Below are 20,300 nucleotides of genomic sequence, written 5' to 3'. Positions count from 1 at the left end.
AGAATTGGGGAAAATTCAACAAATAAAGCTCCATCTGGCAGAGTGGCGGGGGTGGAAGAAGCTTTAGTTTCCGATTTTCCAATAGCCATGCGGGTGATAAAAGACGTAAGACGTGTGAGGCCTCTAGAATGATTCGTGCGACTTGCACGAAAGTACATTTAAGTGTATTCCGACCTGCTGAATCGAAGTGGCAAATTTTGTTTCTGCTTCTAAAGCAGAGCAATTCATATTGCAAATGAAAGTTTGAATGTCAAGATGCATTCCCTGTGTAATGTGAATGGTGGTTGCAATAGCCTTCTCAGTTTCAGTGTTAAGCAACTTTTGCGATTGTGGTGGTAATTTAGAAAACAAAACACATTCTTCTTTCCTTTATACTTTTGTGGCTTTCATTGTAGGTTAACCTGAAGCGCTCACTAAAACAAGTTTACTGATTAGAATATCAGTCTAATGAATAACTTTGTATAGATTAGAAGTGAAAGTGCATAGCAACACACACTCAACCAGTTTCTCTTCAGGAAATAGGACAGAACAAAGATCCATGAGAAAAGGATCCAAATTTATCTGATGCTCCATATATCTCTCTCTGCATCTATATGCATATAAGAATGAAATTTGCAAAAATTTAAATTTAAAAATGCCTCATATGCCTAAGGCAAATATATATATCTGTCTGTATGCGATCTTGCATTTTTGCTAATAAGCATGGTTGAAACCTTAAGTGCTGAAACATTTTGCCAAGTATTTTAGTGTTTGTTCTGTCTTTTTTCTGCCGTCACAGATATCTTTTGATTTGGCTGAATATACTGCTGATGTTGATGGAATTGGCACTTTACGGTTACTTGATGCTATCAAGACATGCAGCCTCATAGACTCTGTGAAGTTCTACCAAGCTTCAACAAGTGAGCTTTATGGGAAAGTGCAAGAAATACCGCAAAAGGAGACCACTCCTTTTTATCCCAGATCACCATATGGTGAGTATGTCAGCTTATGTCTATGCTTGTCCCTGCCTACATATTGCATCCTAATCAGCTGCCATGAAGCACAAAGTTACTTGTGCTGATGGAGGCACAAAAGTTCGAGGCAAATGGGAGTCTGGCATCACAAATCTTGAGGTTGCAACCAATTTTAGATCTTAACTTCTTTTCTGGAACGACAGTTTACAAGCTGGCCTGCTAAAACTGAAGGCTTTTGTACCAAAGTTTAAAATGAAGGCAGTAACATTTTCTACATTCTACTCTGCATTTTTTTCTTTTCACATTTCTTACCCAGTACAAATCCTACAATGTGAATGTGTTCTGTCACTGCTTGTTGGATGTAAGCTACCATTTCCATTAAAAACCTTACTTGTTTTTCCTTAAAGCATTCTCTCTCTTGTGAAATAAAGATAAAAATGGAAAGATGGAAATAATGTGGTTTCGCTTATTTGGATTTTCAATAAATAAGTTACAATTATTGTTATAGGGGCAGCCAAGCTATATGCATATTGGATTGTGGTGAACTTCAGGGAGGCCTACAATCTCTTTGCTGTGAATGGTATTCTCTTCAACCATGAGAGTCCCAGGAGAGGTAAGAAAAATATTGAAAATTTCTGCGTTCTCTTGTGCACGTCTGAACAGGAATGCATTGTAACTGGTCTCAAGATAAATTCTAAACCCACATAATGAAAGCTTTCACATATAAAATAATTATTCATTTTGTGGACAGGCTCAAAACACTATATATTAGTTCTGGAGGGGGGGAAATCAGTAGCAGAATTGATGGAGTTGCAAACTTTCTATTTCACTGAAATAAAATAACCAATTCCCAATGATAGAGTTTATCCTAATAGCAGCACCTATAGCTCACCTAGTGCAGGTTTCATATTAAGATCGCCCTCTGACAGCCTCACTCCTGTGCTCTTTTGTTCATTGGCTATAAGGAAAAATATGCCAGGATCCATACCCATCAAATCAAGGGTACAAAAAAAGAAAAACACCCGTAGACTATTGACTACTGTGTTCCACTTTCCCCGTTGTTTGAAAGGGCTCTGGGGGTAGATAGGGAAAATGTGTGTGAGATAGTGAGTCGGTGTGTACGTGTGAAAGAGAGGAAGCGTAATGTTCATTATTGTAGAACCTTTTTGGAAAGAGAGATATAAAATTGATAAAATAAAACGAGGCAAGGTAACATCCTACTGCCACTCCTTTCCCACGGCACTCCATTCCCATTTCTGAATGGCAGCAATAAGTCAGATATCCTTCCACAGGGTTCTCAGAGTGATTCACAATGATTTCTGGACAGTGGGGGACTGTCTCCTAAAAAGTCAGACAGGGGTGCTTCTGCTATCATTTTACAAGCAGTCTATTTTGATGCAAGAGTGAAGAATACTAGAGGTTTAAAGGTGAGAAAACCATTTAGGACCTTTGCTGCTATATAAAAAAACAGAGGTTTGTTGGCCTAATTATAACATTTGCTTTCAAATTAAATAAAATGTTTGTAATATGAATCATCCAACTTTCCGAAAATGTCCTGCACGGTTTCTGATATTCCTATAATTGGGAGTAACCTGGATTTCATATGGAGTAATTTTCAGGTCAGGGTGCCTCTTTAAAGAGTGTGTTATGGTTTTGAGAAAGAAGAAAGATTTCTGTATTCATCACTGCCTTTGATCTGCAAGGCTTCTTTGACATTCTACCCAGCTCTGAGACTACATCCCACTGAGTTTCCAGTCTTATAGTTCTCTCTGATACATTTATTATCCCACTGGAGATTGGGAGCCTGAGATTCTAAGTTACAGACCTTTTTCTTTTAGAAATATGTGTGTACATGTATATGTGTGTGTTCCACTTACTGATGAACAAGAACGTCCTATCCAAAAATGCATTCAATTCTGCTCCCATTAGAACATTAACAAAAGCAGTCAGAAGAGCTCTTTGGATGAGACTGGTTCCATTGTGCCCAAATAATTAGTGTGAAATGCATTCATATTTTGTAATTCTGGAAAGGAGAGAAACATTGTTTTTCTTAATTGCTTAAGAGCTATTCAGTTTCATAACTTTATCAACACTAAAACACCTACGTAGTGTGGGGTGTGAAAAAGAGCAAATGGTAGTAACATATGTCCTGAAAATGGTGGAATGTTCTCAGTAAAGTCTTAGTCATTCAGGAGTCAAAATAAAGGGGGGTTGAGCAGAATAGTTGTTTACTATTTCATTATACTTGATAAGTGCCCCCCCCCCCAAGCTTTAAGACAAAATAAGTTTTCTTGCTCAAATTTGTAACAGTGAATTCAGGTGGTTCCATTGTGGAAATTGGAGACTTTCACAAACCAGAACTTCTGCTGCTCTGTGAACTAACATGAAATATTTTGATTTAATTTTTAGATGACTATTAAAACATAACCAAGTTGATTTTAGAACTGCTGCATGTTGACAGCAATAGTCATTCAGAAAAATCCAATGGACCTTTTCTGCTGTTTTTTAGAGAATGAAAAAACCATTAGGAGCTTCCTCAAACTGAACTGCTAACAACAGAAAAAAATGGAGGAACTTACTGTTTCAGTGAAGCAGCTGAGTGTCACCTCCCCTAAACAAACAACAGCAACATTCTTAATTTTTCAATTAGCAGAGGAACAGCAACCAGTGTTCCTTCTTCACTTTGAAGGATAATTCCCCAATGGGAGTAACACATCATGATGTAGTGTAATTTCCAGGGAATTCTTTGTCATATTCTATTCAAATGAAGAAAAAGCACTGCCAGACTCTATCCGTTGTGGCACCCATGCTTTTATTATTTAAAAACCTAGCTATAATCGAACACATTGTCAGAGTTGTAAGCTGCTTCCCAAAACCAAGACTTGCTTTGAAGCTCTTGCCAATGAGTAACTGTGGGGACACCCCCCCCCCTGTGTGTGTGTGTGTGTGTGTGTGTGTTAGGAAGGGAGCAAGGCTTCCAAAGTCAGAGCTTCCAAAACAGATCGGACGTTCGGCATCTCATATCTTACTTCTGAATGGAATAAAAGGACAGATTGTCAAAATCATGTAATTAGAAGTTTGTACTAAGATCATGACCAATTTAGATATCCTCTGATGATAGCCAAGCTATACCCGATGTCCATTATTCGTGCAACATGTCATATAACTCAAAATTTTAAGATCCAGTAGCTTTTGAGTGTTTGTGTCATTCACATCCCTGCAGTTAACAAATTGGCTTATATCTAACACTAGAGCAAAGTTCTCAGGACATTTAGATAGCAGTGCATGTGGCTGAGAGGGGGTCAGCAAACGTTTTCAACAGGGGGCAGGTCCACTTGCCCTCAGACCTTGTGGGGGGCCAGACTATATTTTGGAAGGGGGAAAAAATGAACGAATTCCTATGCCCCACAAATAACCCAGAGATGCATTTTAAATAAAAGCACACATTCTACTCATGTAAAAACATGCCGATTTCCGGACCATCCGCGGGCCAGATTTAGAAGGCTATTGGGCCGGATCCTGCCCCCGGGCCTTAGTTTGCCTACCCATGTTGTTGAGCATTGTGTCCTAAGGCACTGTTTGATTAATTAAAAGTGTATTTGCTTAATTTCACATACATTTTATCCCACAAATACTAGATTTGGGCCTGCAGAGGTAAAGGCAAAGGACCCCTGGACGTTTAAGTCCAGTCAAAGGTGACTATGGGGTTGCGGCGCTCATCTCGCTTTCAGGATGAGGGAGCAGGCGTTTGTCCGCAGACAGCTTTTCCAGGTCATGTGGCCAGCATGACTAAACTGCTACTGGTGCAACGGAACACCGTGACGGAAGCCAGAGCACACGGAAATGCCATTTACCTTCCCGCCACAGCATCTACTTGCAGTGGTGTGCTTTCGAACTGCTAGGTTGGCAGCAGCTGGGACAGAGCAATGGGATCTCACCCCATTGTGCGGATTTGAACCGCCGACCTTCTGATCAGCAAGCCGAAGAGGCTCCGTGGTTTAGACCACAGCGCCACCAAGGACAATAAATACAAGCATCTCAGTGCTTCTTCTTACTCTATCTGTGACCTTTGATTGGTCCATTTTCTTTTGAAATGACTGGTGAACAGCCTTTCCTTGGATGCCTAGGTCAGTCATTGTCAATTGGGGGGGGCGGAATCAATAGTATCATTTAACATCAAAAAAAGAAAGCGAAACTCTCAGTTGATTTAACTGTTCAGCAAAACACAAAGTACTTCAGTATTCTCCTTAATCTTTAATAATTATTGCTCCCTGAGCCTGACCTTGTCTTTAATGTTGTACAAACTATTTAAAGACTGAATTAAGTTTCAGAAATAGTTGTTATAGGGAAGGCAAAACTATTTGCTTTCCTTTGGTGAAAAGATATCATTTCTGCTGGACTGATTGCATTCATCTGTTTCTGGGTAGTCCATAAGTTTACTTTAACATGGCAAGAATGAATAACGGGGGGGGGGGGGGGGAATGTTTCATGGGAGTCAAGTAAGACATTGCGGAGGTAAGAAACCCAATTGCATTGCTTTACAGTCATTTGTCTTGTCCCCATTCCCTGACAAATGACAGCTTGGATCAAAAAACTTTAAGAGGCTTTCCTGCTTTCAAGTAATGAGAACAACAGAAACGTTCTAACGATGGGCGGCTCATAACGATGCCTTTCCTTCTCTGACATGGCTACCTGCCAGCAACTGTTTTGTATAAAAGCTGCTTTGTATAATAAGTTATATAAATTGGCTTTGCATAGCTTCTTTGATTGTCACTAGATTTATAATAATAAAGCTCATAAAAGCATGCTCTGTGAAGACTGACATAGCAACATATGTGACAGAAGAATATTAGATGTTAACCTCCTAAGCCACATCTTTTGCTTTAAGATGTTGCTGTGTTGTGGAGTGCCTGTGCAATACATCTGACACAAGATTAGTATATGTAGTGAAAAGCAGGACAGGTGAAATACTTCTGGGTCTTGAAAAGTAGAAGGGCAAGGGTAACCAGGTCTCTGTGGTCTGGGACATATCCACTCTCCCCAGTCTGAGTCTTTGCTCAGAGAGAGTTAAGATTATTGGTGAAGATTAGCTGAGCAGTTGTTCCCTTCCCTTCAGCTGTGTAAGGAGCTCATACAAGTATCTGTCACACTTTGACTTAAAATCTTGTTTCTTTAGGCTTGGTAGAGATGACCTAGCTACCCTGCGGTGGGAGGGCTCACCTCTGAAAGAAGAGACTAAGCACATTCAGCTAATCATGCAAGATTTCTGATTGCAGGGGCTTCTAGCCATGCTACTCTGAATGTACCGTATTTTTCACTCTATAAGACACACTTTTCCCCTCCTAAAAAGTAAGGGGAAATGTGTTTGTGTCTTAAGGAGCGAATGCAGGCGGGAGGCTCTGCTCAGCGCTCCCTTTAAAGAGCCACGTGGAGCGTGTGTGCGCAGTGATCCCGCTTGCTGTCCTGGCTTCTGCCTTAGCCATGCACAGCCTCTTCCAGGCAGGGTTAGCCTTCATCCCACTGCCCGGGAGAGGCTGCGCGCGGGTATCCCATAAGCCATGACAACAAGAGGCTATCCCAGAAGCCAGATCTCTCTTGCTGTTCTGGCTTCTGGGATTCAGAATTTTTTTTTTTTTTTGTTTGCTTTCCTCCTCCAGTGAGCCAGTGTGGTGTAGTGGTTAAGAGCGGTAGTCACGTAATCTGGGTAACCGGGTTCGCGTCTCCGCTCCTCCACATGCAGCTGCTGGGTGACCTTGGGCCAGTCACAGTCTCTCAGCCCCACTCACCTCACAGAGTGTTTGTTGTGGGGGAGGAAGGGAAAGGAGAATGTTAGCCGCTTTGAGACTCCTGAAAGGGAGTGAAAGGCGGGATATCAAATCCAAACTCTTCTTCTTCTTCCTCCAAAAACTAGGTGCGTTTTATGGTCTGGTGCATCTTATAGAGCGAAAAATACGGTACTTAGAATATCCCTTCAGCCCCTCATGCTGAACACACATTGGTCAGGAATACAGAGATTGGATGTTTGGATGTGTTGAGAGAAATTTGGCATACATGGTTCCCATGTCCCCTACACCAGTTGTGCCCTCATGTGTTCTGCTGAAAGTCTGAATGCATGTTTAGTTTAAGTTAAGGAGAAACATAGAATCACAGAATCGTAGAGTTGGGCCATCTAGTTCAACTCCCTGAAATGCAGGAATCTAACTAAAGCATCCATGACAGATATACATCCACCATAGTTAAATAGTATAGATCTTTAGATCTTGGGTTTTCTCTGTGCTCTTCATTTCACCTGTATTTATAATTTGAGACTCTTTCCTTCCTTTTTGGAGTTCAACACTTTTGCCATGCTGTTAATCTCGTGTTTAAAAATCAGGTATGTATCTAAATTATACGCTGGATTCAGAGAAGACTGTGTGGCTGAGACTGGCAGAAGATGACTTCCCTGCCCCTCAGGCAATTCCCAGAGCCATCTGAAAGGTTTTTCACAAATTGCTAAATGGGGTGCAGTGCAGTGCTGCGGTCTGAGAGCAGCACAAAAAATCATGAGGTGGCAACTTCTGCTAGTGTAACTCCCCCTCATAGCAGCTGCCTCTATCCAATTTTGGGGTATTCCCCCCAGCCGCGCACACCGGAGCCCAATGTTATGGTGATTGAAGAGCAATCATAATAAGCTTATTTTAAAAGGCTTGTTGCTGGTGAGTGCTTGCAAAAAAGATTGTAAGTACCTTTTCCCAGAACATGCATGCTTGCAAATGATCGGTTTTCAAAGTTTAACATTCCTTCAAGCAAGCCTGCTTTAGGTTTTGAGTACCTACAATTTAAGTAATGTTGCTTTTGGCAGAGCTTGGTGGGCAAATAAGGCATCAGCTCTCCCATCGTAGTGGTGCAACGAGGCATGACAATTTCCCAGTGTCTTGTCTTGCTTAACCAGGCCTGAAGGGAGATGCAGCCCCAACAGCTCACAAATATTACCACAATCAGCAAGGCAGCAGATTGGAAAATATGAAGTCTCCAAGGCCTGGATTCCTTCTATAAGAAACAAGGTCAAAGAGGAAATTGTTTTCTTTTGCTTTCAAAACTTAATGAGAACACTGACTTTCCACTGAATGGCAGTGACTTCCAAATTTAGGATATGTGGTTCTAGATTCATTTCTGCGTTCAATGGAAACCAAGTTATTGCTCACTTAATATTTAATATTCAGTTGTGCTTTCGTGAGGGAAGAGATCTATGAAGAGACATTTTGCTGAAATCTTCTAAATCAGGCTTCCTCAAACTCGGCCCTCCAGATCTTTTGAGATTACAATTCGCCTCATTCCTGACCACTGGTCCTGCTAGCTAGGGATCATGGGAGTTGTAGGCCAAAAACATCTGGAGGGCCGAGGTTGAGGAAGTGTGTTCAGATTGCATTGTGTTTCTTAAAGAATGTCAACTCTACTCTTCGGTTATGTTCCAAGATTGTTCTCAGGTGAAACAGTTAGGCCTGTGTATTTATTGGGAGATATTCCAAGCATCTTTCAGCACATGTGGGTTTGTTCACAGTCCCCTTTTCCTGTGACCAATTTCCTGTTAGAATGTCATCTGCATAATTGTAACCCTATAGAACAACTAAGGGTGTGTTCACATTGCAGTGGTACCTCAGGTTACATACGCTTCAGGTAACATACGCTTCAGGTTACAGACTCCACTAACCCAGAAATAGTTCTTCAGGTTAAGAACTTTGCTTCAGGATGAGAACAGAAATCGTGCTCTGGCGGCGTGGCGCGGCGGCAGCGGGAGGCCCCATTAGCTAAAGTGGTGCTTCAGGTTAAGAACAGTTTCAGGTTAAGAATGGACCTCCGGAACGAATTAAGTACTTAACCCGAGGTACCACTGTACCAGTGAAGTTGATTCCCCCAATGCCTTTTACAGCTCTTTCCCCTGCTGCCGCCCCTTCCACCACCGCCAGCTGTTCACATCCCTACTGCTTCCCTGGTGTCAGATTGGTTTCTGTTTGTGTACACATCACATCTTGACTACAGAAGAATTAGGAATGGCTTAACAACCCCGGTCAGTGTGAAGGCTGTTTGAGAAGCTACAGATCAAACAGCAGCAGCCTCCTAAACAAAGTGCAGGATACATATGCATTTTAGATAACATCATGTGAACAGAGATTAAAAACCCAGCACTGGAAATGCAGTGAGTGCACTGTAAACAGGGATGTGAATGCAGCCTCAGACTTTCAGGAACAGAGACACTTCTTATGTCATTTCTCTGGAGCAGGAGAAAACGAGCTTGCTCCCTCTTCCATGTGACAACCCTTGAGATATTTGAAGATGGTTGTTATATCTCCTCTCAGTCTCCTCTTTTCTAGGCTAAACATACCCAGCTCTCTCAACCATTCCTCATAAGGCTCGGTTTCCAGACCTTTGATCATCTTGGTTGCCCTCCTCTGCACACGTTCCAGCTTGTCTATATTTTCCTTAAATTGTGTCATCCAGAATTGGGTGTGGTCTGATCTAGGCAGAATAGAGTGGGACTATTACTTCCCTTGACCTGGACACTATACTTCTGTTGATGCAGCCTAGAAGAGCATAAGCTTTTTCTTTTTTCTTTCTTTTTTGGCTTCATTGCCCTGTTGATTCATGTTAAGCTTGTGTATGGTTTCTTCTTTTTCTAGCAAGAAAACTTAAGACTACAAAATGCTACCCTTTAAATTACAAAATTTTAGTTATTGAACTCAGCCTGGTACTCAGGCTGAGACCCTACCTACCTGTAGACTGTCTCACCAGAGTGGTGCATGCTCTAGTTATCTCCCTCTGGGACTATTGCAATGTGCTTTACATGGGGCTAATCCAGAATGCGGCAGTTAGACTGGTGACTGGGGGCAGCCGCCAAGACCATATAACACCGGTCCTGAAAGACCTACATTGGCTCCCAGTACATTTCCGAGCACAATTCAAAGTGTTGGTGCTGACCTTTAAAGCCCGAAATGGCCTCAGCCCAGTATAGCTGAAGGAGCATCTGCACCCCCATTGTTCAGCCTGGACACTGAGGTCCAGGGCCAAGGGCCTTCTGGCGGTTCCCTCACTGCGAGAAGTCAGGTTACAGGGAACCAGGCAGAGGGCCTTCTTGGTAGGGCCTCCCATCAGATGTCAAGGAAATAAACAACTATCTAACTTTTAGAAGACATCTGAAGGCAGCCTTGTTTGGGGAAGTTTTTAATGTTTGATGTTTTCTCTTGTTTTTAATATTCTGTTGGGAGTTGACCAGAGTGGCTGGGGAGGCCCGGCCAGATGGGTGGGGTATGAGTAATAAATATTATTATTACATTTTTTCTGATACCATTTCTCTCGGTGGCCCACTGTGCCACCGCACGTGCTGTCTGATGGGGTCCCCCATCCCTCTGCAGCAACTTTCCAGGGGGCACGGGGAAGGCGGAATAAACAAAAATCACCTTCTCTCCATTTGTAGATCCATCCCATTATTTACTTTTTTAAAAAATAAAAGCCTATTTTTTAATTATCTGGTTCGGACCAGGAGAAGTGGATATATTTACACTGTACGGCCCTTGAAATACATTACAGTGGCAGCTAATTCCCATATTTAGTAAATTGCCTGGTATGCAGAGACCTGGGGCCATCCATCTCCTGTATACTATTTGCAGTCCTTCATTTGTGTGTGGAATTAGTAGCTCTCAACCATTCTTCCAAACATATTTAATGTTCCCTCAAGAGGTAATCATTGCAGAACGGAAGCTTTCATGATTGAACCCAGTAGGTCAGGCACTAAAACTCACTGCAATGCGCACGATGATTACAGATCTCGCTGCTGATACAAAGTATGGACATGCAGTGCTGAAAGCTATTAGATTCACTTGCTAGATTTTTTGCAGTCTGAAACCTGGATTGTATATTTTTACTTTCTTGGGGAGTTGTGGGCGGGGAGGGGAGGGTTGCTAGAGAGTATTTCAGCTCTTGGGTAATCAAACTGCAGCATGATTATGTTCCAGAATGCCAGAAAGCTGCTATAAAGCTCAAAAGCAGACACAGTAATTTCCAGAAAAGATATAATAAAATTTCTTGTGTTGATTAGAATATTCTCTGCATATTTGGAATTCTTGGTTCCTTTTTTGTTATCATAGGTTTTCAGTTGAGCAGCTAACCTTTGATCTACCGCACAATAAATCTACTGATAGTTAGGGAATATTCTATTTTTATTTTTTATTTATAATTTTCATTTATATATTACAACAATTACTCAATCATAATTTTAACATTTCAAACTCCGACTCCCCCTTCTTTCTGTGGTTCTTTACATTTCTTTTCATCTTCCTGCATATTCCAAATTATCTTAACATATTCTTTTATATATCTATTCCCATATTATAGCCCATATATATTTTGCAACTGCAGGTTTTTACACTAATTCTGCCAATGTCTTGATCTGTTTACAGTTTGTTTGTAAATACTCAATAAACCATTTCCATTCCTTTCTTCAAAAAAATTATACTGATTTCTTACTCTACTGGTAAGTTTCGCCATTTCTGCATAGTCCATTAACTTCTGTATCTATTCTTCTCTCGTCGGGACCTCTTCTTCCTTCCATTTTTGGGCAAATAACATTAGTTACAAATATTCCAGTGCTTTTTTTTTCTAAAAGAATGTTTAGGGGTGCTCTCATTTTCCTTCTCATATTGAAATACTGCCCCTCAATGAAGCCAAAGTTAGATTCACAAAATGTTTAGGGGTATGCGTACCCGTGTAAAGGTAAAGGTACCCCTGCCCGTACGGGCCAGTCGTGACCGACTCTGGGGTTGCGTGCCCATCTCGCTTAAGAGGCCGGGGGCCAGCGCTGTCCAAAGACACTTCCGGGTCACGTGGCCAGCGTGACGAAGCTGCTCTGGCGAGCCAGAGCAGCACACAGAAACGCCGTTTACCTTCCCGCTAGTAAGCGGTCCCTATTTATCTACTTGCACTTAGGGGTGCTTTCGAACTGCTAGGTGGGCAGGAGCTGGGACCGAATGACGGGAGCTCACCCCGCCGCAGGGATTCGAACCGCCGACCATACGATCGGCAAGTCCTAGGCGCTGAGGTTTTACCCACAGCGCCACCCGCGTCCCTATGCGTACCCGTGTACCCCTCCCCCAAAAAAGCACTGGAATATTCTAAATGTACTCACTTGATAATAGGTTAATGCCCCACTTCACACAACTAGAGGAAGCAGGAGATGTGCTGTTGATTCCAACCCAAAGCTTATGCAGTCCTGTTCAAAGGCAAAGCTCACCTATGTGGCCCAAGAGTGACATCACAGCCTGTTGTGGAGCATCTAGGCTGCATTTACCATGCCCTAAATCTCTGGGGAAATACCCCTGTTCATATATAAGTACAAAGATCTAGGATAGTCGTTCCTAAACTTTCCCCCCATGGACCACTTGAAAATTGCTGCGAACCTTGGTGGATCGTTTAATTATTTTCTTTTCCTGCTTGTTGTGGCTGTTGCAATGTGCTGTGATATATACTGTGTGGCTTTTAATTGTATTTTATTGCTTTATTATTATTACTATTATATTATTATATATAATATATATTATATTTAATAATAATAATTTATAGTTTATACCCTGGGCGGCTTACAGCCATATAAAAAATTGTAAAACATCAGACATTAAAAATTTCCCAATATTTCTCATATTGTGTAATTATATAGAATTCAGATTTTAAATGTCCCTCGCAGACACTCCACAGACCTTCTGAATGTTCTAGGAGGCATACATCCTCTTCCTTGGAGTTGTTTTGTGGCTCCTAGACTTCAGTCGTGTTTAGTTTCACATAGTTAATTATCATCATAATGGGCAGATTCTTAGGACTGAGCACTTCTATAGTCTTAAGTTTCAGTGGACTCTGGACTGTTCAGCACATGCATCTTTATTTGGGTCTGCTTGAGCTTCAAATGAATGAAGGGCAGAGGTGTCTCCTTCTTGCGCTCTTGAGAGCTCTAAAGCAGGCATGGCCAAAATTGGCCCTCCAGATGTTTGGGGACTACAGTTCCCATCATTCCTGACCACTGGTCCTATTAGCTAGGGATGATGGGAGTTGTAGTCCCAAAACATCTGGAGGGCCAAATTTGGCCATGCCTGCTCTAAAGGGTTCTGAATTTTCACATTTGCTACTCCACAAATGGCCGCTCAGATAACAAGTTACAGGTGACTGAGATCTCATTTCTCTTGCTAAACGTTTTAGCATGCAAATTTCTATTTCACCCCAACTTTTTGGAAAGGCCCAAGCCTTTAATGTTTGGGTTGCAGTCTTGTTTTTATTTTCTTATTTTCAGAAGTCTCTATTTGAATTTGCTTTTCTGGGCCTCGTGCCAGATTTAATACTGAAGCTTCAGATTAGGGATGCTTAGAGTTTCAAAGAAAGTTATTTGATGAGAGACTATAGCTAATGTGACATGTATGTTGGCACTCCTTGGCTTTCAGAAATGATAAATGATGACAGAATTTAGGTGATTGATACAAGGAGGAGGGAAGGCTGAAAGAAATTATCATAAACTGTATTTCTTGGGATCAGCTATCAGACAGTTACCAGACAGTTTCTAATCCCGTTATGCTATCTTTCTCTTTATTTTAGGGGCTAACTTTGTAACTCGAAAAATTAGTCGTTCCGTTGCTAAGATCCACCTGGGGCAACTGGAATGTTTCAGTTTGGGCAATCTGGATGCCAAGAGAGACTGGGGTCACGCCAAGGACTACGTTGAGGTATGCTGTTGGTGAAAAGTCTACTTTAAAGTACTGCTTTTTGTATGTTTTATTGGAACAGCTTCAGAGAAAATGTACATCACACAGAGATATACCTCTAACCATACATTTCTCTCAGCTTATCTAGAGAAGTAATGCAGAAGACTACCTCGTGCATATTAAAAATAGATTTTCAGGTTTACATTCCTTGCTAAATTCTTCTGAAAGGGGGCTGGAAACTAGTATTCATGAAGCATCTCTCTGTTCACCTCCAAAATGTTCTTTCTGTGCTCATGTTAAGTTTTAAGATGATATATTTCAATTGCGCTGAAAGCTTTCAAAATCCTGCTATTTCTTGACGGCCTCTTGCAGCGATGAGACAAAACAATTCCCATCTTAATTCCAGAAGGCCATTTTGGTTCTCTCATTTGAACATAATTGTTGCAGAGATTAGTTTAGGAAATAGTGCAGTTACCGTTATGTAACTTGTAGAAACATTTATAAACAATGTTTTTCGCAATTATGACTTGGGGGGGGGGGGGGGTAGAGAATCATACAGTCGCTAACTACGAGAAATGTCAGAATTGATTTCTGTTCCTCTTGAAAAGCTTTCTTTCCACCACACGGTTGTGTGCAGGTCTGTGACCACATGGAGAAAGCCTAGTGTGCCAGACTGCACAAAGAGGGAGGCAACCACACTATCTTTAATTATGGCTCCTGGAAAAAAGTTTAGTGCCACTTGTAGAACCTATTCCTTGTGGTTGGTATTCACATATATGATCACATCAATAAATGTAGCAATGTGAAATTGCCCTTATCTTTCCATTTCAAGTGGAATTTTGAAAACTCCCCAGCAGAAATACTTCATTTAAAACATAAATGATGTGCATGAACCATAACAAGTTTGATTCCATAAACAATTGCGAGGAAATAGGCATAGATTTAAGGAGGAGCCTCTCTATTGCACCTGACCCCACCTTTCAGTCTAAACCTCCTTGGTAATGCAGAATTTACTGAGGCGTTTTTTTTCAACCTAAAGTTTTCTCTCTGTGTGTGAATGCTGGCCCAACTTCTTCTGCAAATATTAGTTGCACTGGAAATAAGAGTGGAGTTTATTTAGCAATACCAGTGAGTTTCCAAATGTGCTGGCCACCAGATAGAATGCACTCAGCTGGGGTCTCCACCAGTAACACATGTTGGTGATGTAAGTAACATTCCAGATCTTTCACGTGATTTGAAGCCATCCCAAAATTGTTCTGAAGCAATTCATAACTGTGATAGAGGTCATCTTGAATATCTCACTCCCCAGAGATTAACTCCTGCATAATAGGTCCCTTGTTAATTCCTGGAGACACTGAATTTGCAAAATGCATTCAATTCCGGACTATGAAACTTTAAAACGGAAATAAACAACTGTTCCAGGATTTAATGGACTGGAAAGCAAAACTTCAAGATTTAGCACTGCTGTATAGTTACTGGAGAGTGCAGCAAATGTAGATATTTTTGTGAGCATTTTGGAAGCTTCCTAGAATATTTTTACTAGTACCGAAGGCCTTTCAGAACCCCTTCTACATTTATACCTTGTTGATACACAACAGGGATTTTGACTTCCCATGGTAACTCTATCAAACATATACTGTATTATTTTTGACCTTTCAGTGGTGCAATATTTCTCAAGCTAACAATCACATATGTATGCAGAAAGAATAATGCTGTGGGTTGAATCTCTTGTGCTTGTTTTAAAAAATATTTAAACAATGTACTTTGGGTTGAAAGCGAGCTTTAATGCTGAGGTAATGTGGTGCTGTTAGAAACAATGGTGACTTAAATATTTGCATGATCATTTGCATGAGTAATATTGATCTCAGAATCTGCCTATCAAAAGCAACATAACATTTTGATGTTACACATGATGCAAGCAGGTTACATGATGGCTGCATGTAAGTGTCTTTAGATTATATTTTGGATGGCAGTCAGTACCACTGTGGGTGGGGATGGGGGGGATAAGTAATGTATCAGCAGTGCTGATATATGAATCTTCTGTGTCTTGTTTTGTTCTGTGAAGATGATTTATTCCTTTTTATTTGGTAAAGGACAGTACAATAAACCATCTGTTAGATACGTTCTAATACTAGTGCAACAGTAAGCACTTAGCAGTCAGTGATTCATTCCTATACAATGTAAAGAAAAAATAGCAAGACATGTTACAAAAATCCTAGCATACCCCCAGGAGAGCCCTATTTCAAATTAATATAGATTCCCACAAACATTTAACTTGGAGCAGTGAGAACGTACGTATCAATCCATTACCAACTTTTTATTTCTCAACAACTAAATATACAAATAATGCCAAAAAATCATGAATGGATGGAATTTGAGGACATGTTTATTTCTGGTTGTAATGAGATAGTTTTCAAATATGCAGTCTTATTAAAAAGTTGGTGTGGGAAAAACATTAGGATTGGTTCACATAATACCAAATGTCAAGCTGTGTACATGTTTTTGGCTCATGTGGTCATAGACTACCATTTTTATGAAGAGCGAAGCAAAGTGGACCCTGAACATTTCTACAGTCTCATTCGGTCCCTGTTCTTAGGTATGGGCTTGGATCTAGAATAGCACAAGCAGAACTCTACCTATATGATGGAGTTTCAGCGTTTGCTCCTACCCATTTCAGTCCCCTGCACCCCCTGAAAAGCCACTCCTGAGAGGTGGAGACTCTCCAGAATACACATAGGAGCAAATAATAATAATATTAATTTCACTTACATTTTCATGGGGGCTGAACTGGCACTGAGCAGAGATCTTGGGGTGGTAATAATAATAATAATAATAATAATAATAATATTTTTATTTATACCCCGCCCTCCCCAGCCAAGGCCGGGCTCAGGGTGGTAAGTGAATACCTCAATGAAGATGTCAGCCCAATGTACAGCAGGTGAGGGAAAAGGTGAATTCAGTGTCTAGGTATCGCTAGAAAAGGTAATGAAAATGGGGGGGGAACTGCCTATATCACAATACCATTACACAAATCTACACTGTGGCCACACTTTGAATGCTGTGTACAATTCTAGTTGCCTCCTCTCAAAAAGCATCTTGTTGAGCTGGAAAAAAGCAACAAAAATTACGAAAGGGATGGAGCAACTCCCCTTTCGAGATCAGGTACAACATTTGGGCTTTTTTAGTTTAAAGAAAAAGAGAAGACTTGATGTATATAAAAGTATGCATGGTGTAAAGAGGGAGTTTTTCTCCCTCTGTTATAACTTGGGGGCATCTATTGCAGCTGAATGTGGGAAGATTTAGGGCAGACAAAGGTACTTTGTCACATGGCACACAAACTATGGAATTTGCTGCCATGAAAGGTAGTGATGGCCACCAACTTGGATGCTTTTAAAAAGGATTAGATGAATTAGATAGAAGATAATGCTATCAGTGGCTGCTAGCCACAATGGCTGTTTCTTCCACCGCTGTCAGAGGTAGGCTATATGCCTATGAATATGAGCTGCTGGGGATCACAAACAGAGAGAGTATTGTTGCACTAGCATTAGCAAGTGGACAAGCTCAGAAACTGGGTGGATGAACCTTGTGCAAATGGAAGTTCTCTGAACATACATGACTCCCTGCCTCTGTTTTTACTAATTTCCCTATAGAGTGGTACCTCATGTTACATACACTTCAGGTTGCATACGCTTCAGGTTACATACTCCGCTAACCCAGATATAGTGCTTCAAGTTAAGAACTTTGCTTCAGGTTGAGAACAGAAATCGTGCTCTGGCGGCGTGGCAGCAGCAGGAGGCCCCATTAGCTAAAGAGGTGCTTCAGGTTAAGAACAGCTTCAGGTTAAGTACGGACCTCTGGAACGAATTAAGTACTTAACCCGAGGTACCACTGTACACCAGAATCCGCATTATTCAAGGGCTCCTGGACTTGTGAAGTGACTTTTGGTGGTTGTAACAGCTACAATGAGGAGGAAGGGTTGGGAAATCCCTGTTATGGGACTGAAGTTCTGATCCCGTTAATCTGGAAACGAGTCAATATTGTTGCCTGTAAAGTGTTATTTCCTTCAATCCCGCTTTTCTTTGTTTTATTTTAAAACGGACAAAAGAGAGCCGTTTAAATTCGTAAGTGGGCTTCCTAATCACATCCATGAATTTTACTCCTGCGTGTGATGTCATAAAAGCTGCTATTGTGTTTTCCCTACCCCAGACTGTATCTGCGTGATCGGGGCCTGACAGTCTCAGCGATATCGTACAGCTGTTAGGCAAAGGGTCAAAGTACCATGCAGGAAGGACAGTCTAAAGGGCAGTTCATTGGCCACATCAGAATTGGGGAATGGATGCAGGGACAGGGCAGACAGGAAAGGAAATGGTCTGGTTTGATACTAATGCAGGAAGGTAGAGATCCAGTCAGGTGAGGCATTGCATGCAGAAAAGAAGCTTCCCGGTTTTAAGTGCCAGCAACATTTTAGCAAACAAAAATCCCAATGCAATATTTGAGTCACGGCCCCTGCCGCCACCAGCACTTCTTTCATAGCGGAATGCAGTTCCGTGATTCATAGTCATATATGCGACTTCTGGCTCTGTGCCACCTGAGAAAAAAGGAAAGGTTCTTTCTTGTGAGGCAAGGAAAAAGATTTGCGGGGCAAGGGTTCAGCCTTTTTTTCATCAGAACATAAAGGAAAAATTATGCACTGCTTATAGGAGCCACTCTCTTGTATGTGGGATAAGTGTGAGTGATTGGCAATAAGAGAGGAAAAGAAGAAGAATGTAGGCCATAGTTATTTCAGACATGAATAGGTTCTGTATTTGAAAGTACATAATTGAGGCAAGAAAGTGGTTTTAATGATAATGTGTAGGAGCTCCGTCTAACGTAAATCATATGGTATTCATTTACAAAGCACCACAGTTGTGTCTACAAGTAAGTGTTGTTAATAGCCTCCTTTTCTTCAGGAAAATTATGCTCATCTGTTTCATAGCTACTGTACCATGTTGCTTTTCTGCAGTTATTCTCCCAGATGTGAATAATGGAATTTAAAACAAAACCAAGCCTATCTCTGTTTATGCAGATCTATCTCAGTGTTTCTGCATCTTTAGAAAAGATGGTTGCATTTGTTGAGTTACAAAGCAAAAAAACCCCCCACCATATAAATGCTTTCTTTAGCAGAGCCATCTGGTTTTGTTTCCTGTGCGTCAATAACTGTATGTGTGTTATTATCAAGGCTATTCCCATGGTTTTCCAAGTGGTCTTCTAACACTGGTGGTCTCAGAACTCTGTTGGAATGATTGAAAAGTAAGAGGAAGGATTTCTTTCATGTAGAAGGTTTCCCAATTGAGAAAAGTAATTATTATTGTCATAGTTTGGAGACTAACCTTTTATTTCATTATTAATGATAATGCATTATCTTTAAAATGTGTCAGATAACAAGCAGCTCATTTCTTCTCCTGTCCAAAGCAGAGTTTTCTAGAACAATATTATATAGTGTACCAAATTTATTGTTAAAGTTATGGCTGAAAACCATGTGTGTCTTTTGTTGCTTTTTCTTTTAAATTCAGTGAACCTGTGAAACAGCAGGTGATTTAAAACTAAATCAGAGTTTTGAGATGATGCTGTTCTTGCCGTCTCCCCACCCCCACCCCCACCCCTTAAAACCCTGTGGTGGCCCAGCCTATTATATCTGTTTAAACAGGGCTAGTTGTCTAAGAAGAAACAACAACAAAATCATGTTGCGGAAGAAACAACAACAAAATCATGAAACTGAAATGAGCTCCTGTCTACAATAGCTTATGGCATAATCAAGTTCATTAGTTTTAAGGTGCAATTTGTTAGTAGTCAGTGAAATGGTGTACAGTGTCTCCTCCCCTTAAAACCTAGTGACCTGATCCAGCTAAAGAGAGTCAAATGTCAGCAACTGTCCATCAGTATATTACATGACAGTACTGGAATAATGTTCATCTTCTGTGCATCCAGATGTGCATCTTACCGCTTTTCCAGTTGTGGACATCTTCTATCAACACTTCCTTCATTTCAGTAAGATGCTCATTTGAATGTTCATCTGCATCCATATTGTGGTGGAAATAGTTTGCATAGTTAGGCTCTCTTAGGTGTGCATCTGAGCACACATTCTTAATTGTCCCAAAAGACTCAGTGAGTTTCATAAAGAGAACACATCCCTTAATAGGATGCTTATATTTTAGACGTTATTACAAAGAGGATCTATCAACAAAATGACCGTTCTCCACAGTTGTATATTAAACAACTGTGATTCTTCTTCCGTGTCAGAACATTCCCCAAATCTGCAGGGTATACTTAATATGCCACTTCTAGTTTAGAACAAATGCTTCAATTTTCAGCTATAGGTGTTCTGGGATGTGGCTTGACCTAACAAATAATGTTAATGATCCACAGATAGAGCAGCTGAACTTTCCAACTGGTCTTCTTTGGCAGGCTTTAAATTTATCTCAGGGGACTGGCAGCTCTGGTTACCAGGATAAGTATGCGGTGAAATTTTATGGCTGTCAGGCAATATTACCGCATGGTTGTTCTTACTACTTCAGTGTTTTTCTCCCCTCTCTCATCCCTCTCATCTCTCATATATTGTAGAAGATGAACATCATACACAAAACATGTGTTA

The 20,300-nt window shown here is 40.9% G+C and overlaps 1 protein-coding gene across 2 annotated transcripts in view; it reads left to right on the top strand.

The window, feature by feature from the left end:
• Positions 1-20,300, top strand: part of GMDS (GDP-mannose 4,6-dehydratase) — a 284,442-nt gene that overhangs the window by 88,979 nt on the left and 175,163 nt on the right. For both annotated transcript variants that reach the window (XR_014513385.1, XM_083449591.1), the window contains exons 5-7: positions 779-971; positions 1,462-1,566; positions 13,563-13,690. Coding sequence is in view for 1 of the 2 variants with exons in the window: in XM_083449591.1 (XP_083305717.1) it covers positions 779-971; positions 1,462-1,566; positions 13,563-13,690 (426 nt within the window). In the remaining variant the exon portion in view is untranslated. The remainder of the gene's footprint in view (positions 1-778; positions 972-1,461; positions 1,567-13,562; positions 13,691-20,300) is intronic.

Source organism: Podarcis tiliguerta (genome assembly GCF_965153285.1).
Source record: "Podarcis tiliguerta genome assembly, chromosome: 7".
Classification (NCBI taxonomy): Eukaryota; Metazoa; Chordata; class Lepidosauria; order Squamata; family Lacertidae; genus Podarcis; species Podarcis tiliguerta.
Note: the sequence above shows the minus strand (reverse complement) of the source record. Positions and strands in the feature narration are given on the sequence as shown.